The following is a 14,851-nucleotide window of genomic DNA, read 5'->3' as shown; positions in this document are numbered from 1 at the left end:
TGTGTGTGTGTGTGTGTGTGTGTGTGTGTGTGTGTGTGTGTGTGTGTTGGCTGATCATTAATGCCACAGGTCAGTGTTCAGGTACCCCCTCAATTACTCTCCAACTCAGTTTTTGGGACAGTCTCTTCCTGAACCTGAAACTTACCAATCCTGCTAGATGAGCAGCAATACTCTACCTGTGTGTGCTTCCTTTGTCCTGAAAATCCCTGGCTAAATTCCTGGTTTCTAGGAAACTGAATTCAGCTCCTCTTGCTTGCATAAAAGTCATTACTGGTTGAGCTATATTTTAAGCTCATTAAAAAAGAATAAAAAAACTTTCTGAAGCATAGCTACAACAGTAAAGTGGATCCTGAATATTAAGAGAACGGTCAATAGTAATCATCCTTTATTCCCATAGATTTTAATTTTAGGCTATAGCAGCTTAAAGTGACAGATAAGAAATGACCATACCTTAATAAAGAGTACAGTGCAAAATGTACACATGGATACTCTTGGAATGTACATATCCTGATGAAACAATAACAAACTCTCATAGAACACAATAAGTTATAATACACTAGCCTCATTTGACAGCTTCAGTCCTAGTTTTCCTTATACGAGTGATATTAGCTTAATCCTAGAAACCTATGCTGGTGGTTAGTGGCTGAGGTTAAGTAAAATTCAGTGGACTCTGACACTGAACTCATAAACAATTGCACTTACACGTGATTTCAAGTCGGAGGAACTCTTTAATGCCAAGATTTTCTATGAGAACTCCAGATAAAGCAGTTGTTTTAAAAAAGAAGGAAATGTCAGTGCTGAATTCCACGCGGAAGGCAGGAAAGTGGAGGTAAGAAGCTTCAGTAGAAAATGAGACAGCATTCCAGAAGTGTCCTGTGAAGCAGAGAAGTCTTAAACATGTCTGGATTGTTTTTGATGATGTTTGAAAAGGAAGTGTGCCTGTGTGTCATTTTCAAGACTAGGAGAACAGTAATGGAACAAAATGCCTGTGCTCATGCAATTCAGATAAATGGCAGTGATGGTGGGGGTGGAGAGTAGGGGTTGGAGAGTGTTGTACTCACGGTCACCATAGCAACGCAAAGGGCCAATTCTCCAAGCAGCTTCTGAGTTTGATCTGTTTGTGTCAGTGATGATTATCTGAGTTACAGGCAAGTGATCTTTGAAGGAAAGAAAGCCAGTATGGATTGCCCTGAAAAAAAAAAAAGATAAATGTAAGGAGGGAGCAGGGGATAAAATGTAGATTATCTAGAGGTTCTATGCTAAGACTCCTCTTTTACAGTGGGACTTGGATTGGATGAAGACTGACTAGGTTTGGAAGAACATTAACAAAAGGTCTTTTATTTCAGGCCTCTTATCCCAACTATGTTGGGATACCAATTACAGAATAAATCGCATATTTCAAAAAATAAAATAAAATAAAATAAAATAAAATAAAATAAAAAACAGTGCATTTTATATCTTCCACAAAATGTTCTTTCAGGAACACAGGGAGTTTACAGAGATAACAGTGCTGATTGTGGCCAAGAGGACCTGAATGGTCACTGCAGTATGAATATGACATTGTACATCACTTCACTTTCCTGTAAAAGATCTTCTATCTGAGGAACTAACTTCAAAACAGACATCATAAACTCTTTTCAAAATGCACTCAGGGGACTTGGCTGAACTACCTCCCATCAGGTTTTAATCAGGTTTGAATGTTCCTTGTTATCTTTTAGGTTGTTACAAAATGAGCCTCTAAACTTAATTGGTTGTTCTTTGCTTTGTTCTTCAGAAAGATCTTGCTGGTTAATGGCTCTGGCTTTGTTCTAGTTAATTATGCAAATATGGAACTTCCTAGGGTACCATTTTTGGGGATGGAGAAAGGGATAAGAATACAAAAGAAGAGATAAAGCCAGTGTTTCCTCTTTTAAAGTTGTCATTTGGAATTAAGGTGAAGATTGTACCACTTGGCAGAGCATATAATTTGGAAGTGAAAACCTGGTGTTTTGTTGTTGTAGAGATGTGAGCCCTATATGCTTGGTGTGTGAACATGGACACCTGGATCTGGGTTTCTGAACATCCACAAAATAAGCCTACTCTTATGACACTCTTTTTTATTGGATATTTTATTTATTTACATTTTAGATACCATCTCCTTTCCCCATTTCCCCTCCTTAGAAACCCCATCCCATCCCCCCTCCTTCTTTTGCTTTTATACCATTTTAATTACATGTAAGTATTCAGGTCAGTTTCTAAGTTGAGGAACTAGCAATAAAATAGATGCAAACAGTCAAGAAACAAGCAAGACAATAAACACAAATAGTCAAAGAACAAGCAAGGCAATAAACAAAAATCCATGAACACTCCCATGACCACTGTTTCTAAGGGCTTATCAGGATGGCACTCACTTTTAATCATAGAACTGGGTAAATAGAATTAAGACGATATCTGGATCCTGCTGGCCAGCTAACCTGGACAAATTAGTAAAGTCCAGCCAATGAGAAGCCTTGTCTCAAAAAATAACTTTTACTTTACAGTACCCAAGGAATAACAGCAGAAACTGACTTCTGGCCTCCACATATACATATATACCTGTTTGAATGTACCTACCAGCACAGAGAAATAAAAATGTGCATACATTTAACCCATACACACACCAGGAAAAATTTGAAGTAGTATAGAGGGCAACAAGATCCAAGTACATAGTATCCATCTATGATGCTTTCAAAAAATAAATAAAAATGTTCAAAAAATAATAATACAGATTCAATTCAATTAAATAAATTAACTATGTAAACAGTACCAGGCAGAAATGTGCTAGGGAAAGGTCTAACCTTTGCACTCACAATTTTCCTATGTGGTTTGTATGTAATACTATGTTCATTTGTAAATGTTGAACCTCCCTGAGAGGCACTGAGGAGTTCCTTCCCTAGGATCACAGCATAGAAAGGGTGAAAATCAATTAATACTTTTGTTTTTCCCAGTTCTTTCACATATGTTTGAAGGCAGACTTTAGAGCTAACAGTCTAGCTGTGTAGTGTGAGTAATGTCCTTTCTGAGATACTTGGTATGTTGGATGCACGTCTGTATAGCAGCCTCTAGAGGATTAAATGAGGTATGCAATTGCTGGGCACAGTGTCTAGTCTGTATTAAGTGCCTCAAACTCATCTCCCTGACACTTACTTTAGTTTTCTTTGTCCCTGATCTACTTTGTGGTTTTTGGCAAGACAACTTATGTCATATGCATCCAATTATGATCCTGGACTGGAGAGTTGTTGCTACATAGCAGAGGTAGATAATTAAATTTTAAGATTTAGAATTGAGTTCATGAGACCTGTAGAAAGAAAAGTAATAATTTATCTAGGTTATCAATAAATCCAATATCCATCTGAATCCTCCCCCATAGCCCTATTCAAAGACACAAAGAAATATATAATATAGTATCTTTAATTTGAGTGGTAGTGTTCAGAAGACATTCAAATGATAAGGCTTTGTTTCAACAAAAAGTGCACTTATGTGTGTTGCACACAGAATAGATTTACCTTTTTGTTAAAATGTACTCATAAGTAGATATTGTAAAGCAGAGCTTAAACACTAGCAGTAGAGTAAAGACAAAATCTAGACTCTCTCATGAGAGAACATGAGATGCTATGTTGTGCTACTTTTTCCCGTATGTATTATGTATGCTGGGATCTGAATTCTGTCTGTTAATGCTGACTTGTGTGCCTCCTTTGGACACCAAGATATCTTATACATATCCACATGATGCCTTGTATCAGCATATGGATATACATAAAAAATCATCTAAGTATAAAAAAGCACTTCCACATAATATAAAATAGGAAATTTTATATTAGGTTTGATGATATAACCCACATTATCAGGAATGATGTTTATATGGAAACTTTACGCAATAAAAGTAATCCAGCATCCCTTCCCAGGGAGTAATATTTTTCACAGTTCACTGGGTTTTCAAACATCAATTAACAATTAAGACAATCCTGCATCAGGCCAACATATTGAAATTCTCAACTGAAATTTTTCTCACTGTAATTCTAGGATATAGAAAGTTGATGTGTAAAATTAACAACTACATTGTTAAATGCAATAGATTTATATCAGTGAAGGAATATATATCTTGAGTAATCTGCATCTAAGAAATGTTGAGTCACATTTGTGTGACCTGGAAACTATTAGTTTTGTTATTTAATCTCCATGTGCTCTGACTGTCACTGAAGTTATCTAGAGAGGTATTTACTTCTGGCACTGCTAGACATTTCTGTTTTCACATCTAAACTTTGCTCAGTAAATACCACTTCTTTTCTTGAGGTACAGGATTTGAAATCAAATGTTTGGGTACTGAACCCAAGAATGGATTTCCAAGTATTAGCACATCACTGTGTGAACACACTCTCTGATACCCCACTGGTAGAGAGCAGTTCCTCATGGCTGGAAGCTGGTACATTACCACATGGTTACCATCTTTCCTAGACATTGCTGCATGCAGTGCAATAGCTGAGTCCTTCGTCTTTACTTGGTAGGTCTCTGACTGTTCCATTCTATTCACATACATAACACGTTTCAATTGATTGGGTTTCAGTTTGATAATTTGCAATCATTTCGAGACTGGGTCTCTAAGATTACACCTTTGTCACTTTGGCAGATGCTATGGTAGAGCATAGGATCATTGGTTATATTCCACTGCTCCTTTGCTTTATTCAGCTATAGCAGATCTATCTACTTCAAGGGAAATTTATGAGAAGCCCCGTTTTGAGATATTTTAGTTTTCAGAAATATTTCTTATCTTCATCCAGTGTTTGGCAATTGAAGGAAATTGTATTAAGCTAGCATAGTATTTCTTTCTTAGTGTTCATCCTTTTATTACACACACACACACACACACACACACCACATTGGTATAGTTTCAGAAACATAAATATAACATACAAATCAATGTTGTCTCTTATAATTAATTTACAACTTTGTAATATTACAGAAATTATTAATAAAAGTAACCACATACTTTTTTACAAAACTGACTACATGACTCATCTGATAAATGCAAAGATCATCTGCAGACTCAGCTAGCAATCTTCAGAAATAACTACTCTGCCTTTCCCCATTCTTAAAAATAGAATCAGCACCAGAACCACCAAGATGCTGAATGATTTAGGTCCTTTAGTTAACAATTGACAAATGTAGAATTTGAATATTCTGCTCCATAATAAAAATTTAGTTAGCAGTTTATTACAGTTAGCAAAGGGAGTATGACAGTGCTATCAGGAAAAAAAGGAACAATTGTGTATAATAAGTACATGATTAGCAATGCTGTGGATGTGCAAAGGAGATAGGATTAGCACTTTTCCTTGTGTATAATAATAATTCTGCTAATTAAACACACAGTCATTGGGTTATCTCACATCAGCCATATGCTTTCCCATGGGTGGTGAAAGCACAGTAAGAAAGAGATGACATTAGGAAGGAAATGAATAGACTGTCAAATCAGATGTGTACTGAACTACAGCTATTCAAGGACTCCAGAAAATTTCCAGCTAGAAGATGTTATTGGAAATCTCTGGGTGTGTCTATGTGAGACCCTGTTGAGGGCTGACTACCTCTCCTTGTTTCATTGAATGAGTTACCTCCATTGTTGCTCTGGTGTTTATTTTGACTCAGAGTTCAAAGGTAATGTTTATCATGGTGGCATCAGGAGCTTGTGATCACAGCACAGTCAGGATGCAAAGAGGTGAATGTTTAGAGATGAATGTTGGTGCTTGGCTCCCTTTTTCTTTTTGACTCAGTCTGGAGCCATAGAGATGATCTTTGCATCTCAGTTGACCTAATCATGCTAATCTACTCAGTGATTTCAGATCCTGTCCAGATGGCCTTTTCTGTTCCTCACTGTATACCTATCCTGTTCTTTCAAGGAATTCTCTACATGCTATATATGGCCAGAACATCCCACTTGGTACTGGCTCTGTTGGAATCTCTGTATTGACCAATGTCTCCTCAGCCATTTTATTAAATCTGTCACTATCTGTCCTCAACAATTCTAAGATCAAGTACTATCAATCTAACAATATATAAAACAATAAAAACTATACAAATCAGAACTCAATGTATTTTGCTACTGTACTGTTTCTTAGTGGGAAAATGGTCTAGTCAAATTCTCATCATGGAAGGTAGAGAATAAGTAATGATAAATGCAGTGTTCAGAGGAATCTGTACACATCACAGTGTGTAGTATATCTCAACATGTACATTACTTTATCGAGACCAAGAAAAGGATTTGTAACATTTTCTTCTTGAAGAATTAGAATGAAAAGTAATACACTTACTTGGACACATTTAGGAATACTGAAAACGCAGTTTTACATCCTGGATGTCTATGCAATATTTATATTCAGAAATATGCTACACACTCAAATATGCAAGAGTATTTTGCATGTGGCAACATATCAGTGGCTATACCTCTGAAGGAAATGACAGTCATCCTCACAGTCCTTTGTGGAGGTGTGGGATGTCAGTGTCCTTCTATCATCCACAACAATTTCTGGGGCTGGTATTCTACAGGTCTTGTGCAGTGAATCCATTAGTGAAATGGCTGTATCATGTCTAGAAAATATCTTTTTTCTTCATGTTTCCCATTCTTAACTCTTATATTTTCTTTGATTCCTTTTTTTTTCCTGTAAAATTCAATGAGCCTGAAGTATTTAAGTACAAGCACCCCATCATTTCCAGTCTCAACAATGAGGCCCAAGTAGGGGTTTTGGCCTTGCCCCTACTTCTAGTAGAGTAGCCTTTCACTCAAATTGTGGAAAGCAGCTATAATGATAGTCTGTGGCCACAGGGAAAATAAACACATGAACATAAAACAGGGCCTAGTGAAATGAGTTCCAACAGGAGAGGGCCAGGACAAGAGACAGGAAAGGAGAACTATAAAAATCCATTATAGAAATGTATGAAACTATCAAACAAAAAAAATAAAACATTTTGCACATGGGGTAGGTACATGAAAATTCAAAGTGCTAGTGAGGTCAAAACTTCTTTTTTTTATTCATATATTCTGAAATATTTGAATACTGTGTAAGAAAGGTGTATTTATTCTTAATAAACTTTGAAGCTACACATTCATCAAAATAATCAACCTTATATATCATTTAAAATGTGGCATATCAAGATATAAAACTACAATGAAGTTTGCAGAGCAGACAAGGAAGAGAAAGGGTCCATCCTGAAGATTCAGGTCTGAGTATGAGCTACTCAGAGCAGTAAATGTGGGTATCATTTCTTAGTAGTAGCTGTTCACATTGTTTCTAAAAACAAGGCTTCCTGGTTGCCTGGAACTTGCTGGTTTGGCCAAACTTCACACATCACTACTATTGGTGTTTTGTAGGATTTGACTGAAGACAAATATAGAGAAAGGTCTATCTCTATCTTCATAATGTGTGTGTGTGTGTGTGTTCATGAATATGTGGGTTCACCTGTATGCATGGATGTACATGATATGTGTCAGTCATCATGCCTCCTTATTTTACCTCAGATTCAGAGATTAGACTCAGGTCCTCATTCTTATTTATCATATACTTTCCATCTCAGAGAGTATAATCTCTCTGAGATGAACAGTGAAATCCAGATATACCTAACAGCTTGATGATCTGGGGTTCCATACAGTGAAAAGAAAGTGAATTTAAGACAGAGAAAAAAAGTGGGGGTGGTGGGGGAGAGTACATCATCTGGGGACTGCCACACCTAGGGAATTCATCCCATCTGCTGACACCAAATCCAGACAATATAGTTTAAGCACAATAATTTTATATGCAATCATATTTCTTATCTTGTCTGTCTACACAAATATTCTCTTCTTTTCAAATAAGACTAGTATGGTTGTTGCAACTTAGCTATTTTTTCTATTGGAAATCTTATTCACTAGAAATTTTGACCAAGTTCCTGGCCCCAAAGATCTTAACCCTTCTATCAAATATTCTTCTGCACTACTCTAGGGGCATGCTATCCTCTAGATTTTCTTGCATACTCTCAGGGGTCTACACGTCAGTTTGAGAAAATCCCTCTTTGTGGGCTAGGAAGACAGATGGTTCAATAGGTGGAAGTATTCAACACAAACATATGAGGATTTGAAATCAGATATCTAGAATCCACATAAAAATCAATGTTTCAGCATTAGTCTATATAACCCTATCAATCCAGAGATCTGGACGATCCATAAAACTCCTTCACCATCAGTCCCTAAGTTTAGTAAAAGAACCTGTAGGAAGAAAGAAAAAGAAAAAAAATGAACTGAAAAGAAAAGAAAGAAAAGGAAGAAAAGAACCCATGAGTATTCTGTTTTATAGAAGAGTGTGTCCCTTCTGCTATAGATTCTTCATTCATAGACTCAAACCACTGTAGACAGAAAATACATTTTAAGAATTATTTTCACTTTTATTTATATTTCCTTGCAGTGCTTAGCCTCACAGCCTAAGCAAGAATTCAGATTGCCAGTCAGAGGGGGTTTTGGGTGACCCCTCTTTTATTGGTTTAGGGGTGGAAGTCCCATCTTTTAGGTTGGGTGGAGATGGGTTTTGGGAATACCCTGGATAAAGTAACAACCTCATTTTGAGTCTCATGGTCCTCCATAGCTAACTTATGATAATGTATCTGGATAGGTTTTGCTATCAAATTATCTATCTGTTGTTTCACAAAGTTACTCAGTCTATATAAGGCCCAGGGACCAAAAGAAATAGGCAAAAATTACCCAATTAATGGTCCCAAGATGGGAGGAAGTAGGGTTGACAACCATGGAGAGGTTGAAAATCAGTTCTTTTGCCAGCTCTCATCTTTCTCTTTCTCTCTCTCTGTCTTTTCTCAATGCATTCTCTGACCTTTTTCATGCTCTCTTTAACCATCCCTGTCTTGTCTATGTAAAGGTAACATTCTTCTTTAAGGGCTGTACACAGTCAAGAGTTGTAGACAGTGTTTTCTATTGTAAAAGAGTAAATCAAGTCCAGTAAAGTCCTTTGCAATTTTTGGAGGTCTCTTCAGACATCAAAACAAGAATATCTCTCTGGGTTCCCTGAGGGACAAGCCTGACTGCATAGGGGTTGATGTCAAAAGTATCCCTTCTCCAGGAAAAAGACATCGGGGTGGGTATGGCTCTCATGTCTCACTGGACAACCACAGTGGGACCAGAGTCATTACAAAGTCTCCTTCAATTACTGAAGGTCAGGCCTCTATCCCCACGTTCCCAAGATTAGAATTGCCACAGCCCTTATATACTTAGAGAAGGGTTGGAGATGTCAGGGGCAGCCCTGCTTATACACTGAAGGCCTAAAATCAGCCATAGGCCTATAATCAGCTATAGGCCTGTCATACATGTATACTAACATCAAGTCTTGGGTCTCAGTGGAAAAACATTGAAACAGATTGTTATAAGCTATTGTAAACAGGTAGCTTTTGTGGAAATTTACCAACCTGAGTAGTCATAGACCTTGTAAATATTTAGCTTTGGCAGATAATACCAATTTATATAAGGACAAATGAATCATAGGCAGAGTCATAGTGACCTGTCCCCTGAACCTTTACCCAGCAGATACCCTGTTCTGAGAGATATCTGTATTCCCCCTGAACACTCATGCTCTAGTGTCATCCCCTACCTCCTTCCCCACGTCCTGCCTTTTTGTGTTTATAACCCCTGTGTGAATAAGTAAAAATTATGATTCGATTAAAAAAATTAGAAAATAAATATATGCACAAAAAGAATTATTTTCATACTAGAAAAGCACAGTTTTTTTCCTTACCAATATTCCCTAAAAATATATAAAAACTATTTGAATGCTATCAACTCTATGGTAGGCAATTCAATAATCTCGTAGAGTTGACAGAAGAGATATACAGATTCTATGTAAACTATATGCCATTTATAGGAAAGATCAGGACATTTCTACATTTTAGTATGGGTAGTAGATCTGAAATTAAACAAAAACAAATACATGGGCCAAGTGTTCCCCTGAATGATTTATTCAATTGAAATTTCCATTAATATGTTAATTGGTTCATAAGTAGTTCAGAGGTTAATGAACTAATGATCAAGCCAATAAACAGAGAGTCTGTGATTTTAGTGGGTAACATGATCAGTGGAATGTTCTGGAGAAGAAAGAACAGGAGTACTTCAGCATGAATGAGTGAGGTACATATGTTATCTCTGGTCACTTCTGTACAGAGTGCTGGAATCAGAGTCTCTCTCTCTCCCTCTCTCTCTCTCTCTCTCTCTCTCTCTCTCTCTCTCTCTCTCCTCTCTCTCTCTCTCCTCTCTCTCTCTGTCTCTCTCTGTCTCTCTGTCTCTGTCTCTCTCTCTCTGTCTCTCTCTCTCCTCTTCTTTTTATTTCAAACATAACTATCTAAAAATTTGACACAACTCTCTAAAGTTGGCACATTACAGTAATAATCTTTCCTCTTGTTTGTTAACTGAATAGTATCTAGTGTCAAGACTGGGTTATATAAAGAAGAAGAAGGCCCAATTTAAATCGGGGCAGTACAATTTTCTGGACTAGGGTCCCAGGTTGAATAAAAAGAAGAAAGCAAAATGAGCAGCAGTATCTATCTTTCTCTGTCTTCTTACTGTGGAACAGTGTGACCAGCTGACTCAATTTCCTGGCTCCATGCCTTTCTGTCATGATGAACTTTACTTTTAACTATATGCTAGATAGACCATTCCTGAATTTCCTTTTGTCTACATGAAGAAATTTGTCTTCCTGAAACTTCCAGCAAATGTCTACTGAAACAGAATTAAATAGATTGAGGACCATATCACTCACAAGGATCTGTTCTTCGTCCAGGAAAAAATGATAGATTTATTCATTTACCTCTAAAATGCTATAATAAAATTCACTTCCAAGAATTGTGGGAGACCAATTAAGAAAGAAATTGACATCCAACCTTCACTCAACTTTATCTGACTTTTTTCACATGAAGAGTTTGGGATGAAGAAGGTATCTAAAGGAACATCCTTCTGCAACCAAGAAATTTTGTGTTCAGCACTCATGATCCATATGGAAGAAGATGCACAGAGTTCTTATTTTTCTCCTGAAATGCTGTGTGTGTGTGTGTGTGTGTGTGTGTGTATGTCTGTGTGTGTGTGTTTATACGAACATGTGTACATTTGTACATCAATAAATGGAATGGAACCCAGTGGATTAATTTGGATACCATTACACCAATATTACTTGTCTATTCTTGAGTTTCTTTTTAAACAATGGTTTTCAACCTTGCTAATGCTATAGTCCTTTAATATAGTTCCTCATGTTATAGTAATCCCTAACCATAAAATTATTTTTACTACTACTTCTTAACTGTAATTTTGCTACTGTTATGAATTGTAATATAAATATCTGTGTTTCAAATAATGTTAGGCAACCTCCATGAAAGGTCCATTCAATCCACAAAGAGGTCTCAACCCACAGGTTGAGAATTGCTGTCTTAGATGGTCTATCACCTGGAACTTCTGATGAACTACCTGCCTCTACCTCACAAGTTCAGAGAAATCAAGATTCTATCACCATGCAAAGTTTTTTAAGTAATTTATCTATGTGAACACTGGGTACTTAATTCATGTCTCCATGCTTGTGTGGCAGACCCTTTACTGACTATCTCATCTACTCATCCATTGCTTACTTTTCTGAAATAAGGTTTTGACTAGAACTTAAGTATCATTGAACTGGTCTCTGACAGTTACAATTTCAACAATGAAAGAAAATACTGTACCCAAAGAAATTGTAACTTGTGTGAGAGAAGCATCACAGGGATTCTCAGCAACAGTTAAGAATCATTAGATGAGAAGAGAGAGAAACAGTGCAGAAAATAAAATGGCAAGTTGATGAAATTCAGCTAAGACCTGAAAAGTGAATGGATATGCTGTGTTTATAACTGAACTGTGAAAACTGATAATGTTTTCTGAAGGTCAGAGATGATGTAGCCATAATAGACATGTGAACATAGATATTTCCTTGCAGGAATGAGCTAGTATAGGAGAACGCTGAACCCATTGAATTCAATGGACTTACATTTGACTTCTGTTTGCTAGTTGGTAGATGTGTATGACCTTAAAAACAATCTTTTAAGTGTTTTATAGTGTTTTCTCTTTACTTTAATATTAAGTCTTCTGTAAAGGCATGTCTCATCTTCAAAGCAAATATTCTTACATAATATTAAGATTGTTGTTAGAATTATATGGTCAGTAAGTCAAAATCAGTAAGTATAATAAAAATATTAAGCTATTGTTAGAGTCACTAATTGGTGGTAAGGTCATTAAACATTGGTGGAGACAAAGGAAACATCCATATAATTATACTCTAATTTCTCCAGGCCTGTCCCCAACATGTGTATTATAAAAACCTGTCAATCAGAGGTGATGGCTTGGTAGTAAAGTGATTACCTTAAACTGGGACAACCTGAATTGATCCCAACAACCTAGATTAAAAAGCTGGGTCTTGTTATAAAGGCTTTTGGTTCTAGCACTGGGGAGGGATGCAATGACAAGCAGATCCAACCATCCAGTTGTGCCTACTTCATGAGTTGCAGTAACAGTCTAGAGACATAGCAAAAAAAAAAAAAAAAAAAAAAAAAAGTCAAGGCAGGTGGAATCTGAGGAATGACAGTGAAAGTTATCTTATGCATAAAGATATACATGGCCACTCACAAACACAGGAGCATCTACACACATATATACACACTTTCATAAACACATACATAGACACCTACAAATACAAGAACATCTATACACTCCTACACATGCATACACAACAGTGGTGTGGAGAGAAAAAGAAAAACTGACTAAATCCAAATCTCAGACTATATTGCATGTCTTGCTAAGAATGTAAGATTTAAAATAGAAGGAGATGTTGGCACAAACCTCACAATTACTTCTCAACATCTAAGAGCAGACTTGTTACATTTTAAAAATTTTATTCTTTGTATACGTGTTTATGTTTATGAACCGTGTGCACACAGTGCTCACAGAGGAAATAAGAGGATCTTTTGGAATTAAGGACAGTTATCACTCAACACATGGATACTAATACACAAATCCTGATCCTCTAGATGACCATCAATTGCTCTTATAGGATTCCAGGCTCTTTTATTACTTTTTCAAATGTAGCTCTAATTCCCATTGAATTTAGAGTCTGCATGTTTTTCTCTTAGTAGCAATTCTGTGTATGAGTTTATATTCACTACCACTATAGGAAAACTAAAGTTCTCTTTACCATTCATCTGTGTCAGCATCACAATTGCAAAAGTGTCGACTGTCGAGGCAGCTCTCCTCCAGCCCACATCCACACTGCTGGACTCCAGGAACAGAACCTCCCCAGTAGGGGTCCCTTTCATTGGACCTCCCAATCAACCAGGTGAGTGGGGCTCCATCTGAAAGACAAGGTGTTTCATAAGTCAGGAGTGCATTCTGAAAGGCTACAGGGGAGTTTACAGTGGTGTGTGTGTGTATGTGTGTGTGTGTGTGTGTGTGTGTGTGTGTGTATACATGTACGGTTTCTCTTCTTCTCCCTGCCCCTTTCTTTTCCATAGATTCTGAATTCCATTTTATCTCTTCTCCTTTATCCCTTTTAATTCTCTATATGTTTTAATGTACATACTTGTCAGGAGCCATAATAGGACAAGCTAATAATTAGCAGTTGATCATCCTGAAATGGTTGCCTTGGATTATTATCTGCGACAAGTGTGCCACATCAGCAAGGCTATGCTGGACATATGTTAGGAAAGATCCTGCTCTTAATATGCTTTTCCTATTATTATTATTTATTATTATTATTATTATTAAACATACATAACAATCACTAAGCAAGAGCACTCCCCTTTGGAGCAGATCTCTGCAGACCCACGAAGATGTACTGTCTTGTAGTGATGCTATATAGACAAATATATGACTTCTTAAGTCTTAATGATGATCCTATAAGAATTCCTAAAATTATATCAATGACTGTTTAGCTCTTTTTATAGTGGGACTGGTGTTATGTCCCTTTCTGATAGTCAAAACTGCTATGAGAACTCTCCCAGTCTCCGAAGTGTCATCAGTTAACAGTCCCTAGATAGTAACCAGACTCTCTCCTGCTCAGAGCACATTCCAAGGTAGTTGTAAAACAATTAACCATAGGTCACTAAAAGGGAACTCATGATTTATTATAGGTGCTAGGACAGAAGAGAAAATATTGCCTGGGTTTATCTATAAAAAACTTCACTAATTTCTTAGTTATGGATTTAAACCTTGAGTGAACCTGTGAAGCTAGACAGGTCAGATAATGTTTAGTCAGATAATTACTCCCAATGGATATGCATGTAAACATTTTCTGTTGTAAATTTCTATTTCAATTTATGGTTTGAATTTTGGTGTGAATTTGTGATGAACTTTGTAACATGTGATCAGGTACTCTGAATGATGTATAAGACAAAGGGACGTTCGTTAGCAACTCACTTTCCCTTTCTCACTCACTCACTTCTCTTCACTTCACTTTCTCTCTCTCTCTCTCTCTCTCTCTCTCTCTCTCTCTCTCTCTCTCTCCTCTCTTCTTTCATCCCTGCTTAGATTCTCTCCACTCAGAATTTTTCCATTGTTAGAATTTTTTACCTTTCCCTACTTTGTCTCTCAGCTAGCTTTCATAGGAAACATTTTATACTTAGTAATAAACTACAATAACTTCTTTAAGTGTCTTTTCTTCCTGTGACCTCAAATCAACAGACCTAAGTTAGAGCCTGGCAGTACCTGCAGAGTGAGTACTAAGGATATTTGCCTAAGTCTCTGCTGTCCCTGGGCTGAGGTGTTAAGTGCCAGAAACTGCAGTTTCTGAACAGAGGATACCAGAGG

The 14,851-nt window shown here is 36.9% G+C and overlaps 1 protein-coding gene across 3 annotated transcripts in view; it reads right to left on the bottom strand.

The window, feature by feature from the left end:
* LOC114609465 (contactin-associated protein like 5-3-like) overlaps nucleotides 1–14,851 on the bottom strand; it is a 565,569-nt gene that overhangs the window by 93,974 nt on the left and 456,744 nt on the right. For 2 of the 3 annotated variants that reach the window (XM_028753829.1, XM_028753830.1), the window contains exons 14-16: nucleotides 13,242–13,398; nucleotides 1,062–1,189; nucleotides 703–873 (exon numbers count right to left, since the gene is read on the bottom strand). In XM_028753829.1, the coding sequence (XP_028609662.1) occupies nucleotides 703–873; nucleotides 1,062–1,189; nucleotides 13,242–13,398 (456 nt within the window). Of the gene's footprint in view, nucleotides 1–702; nucleotides 874–1,061; nucleotides 1,190–11,642; nucleotides 11,652–13,241; nucleotides 13,399–14,851 lie in introns of all 3 variants that reach the window. The other variant, XM_028753831.1, reaches the window with a different exon arrangement.

This window comes from Grammomys surdaster, unplaced genomic scaffold, assembly GCF_004785775.1.
Source record: "Grammomys surdaster isolate TR1022 unplaced genomic scaffold, NIH_TR_1.0 125973, whole genome shotgun sequence".
Lineage (NCBI taxonomy): Eukaryota > Metazoa > Chordata > Mammalia > Rodentia > Muridae > Grammomys > Grammomys surdaster.
Note: the sequence above shows the minus strand (reverse complement) of the source record. Positions and strands in the feature narration are given on the sequence as shown.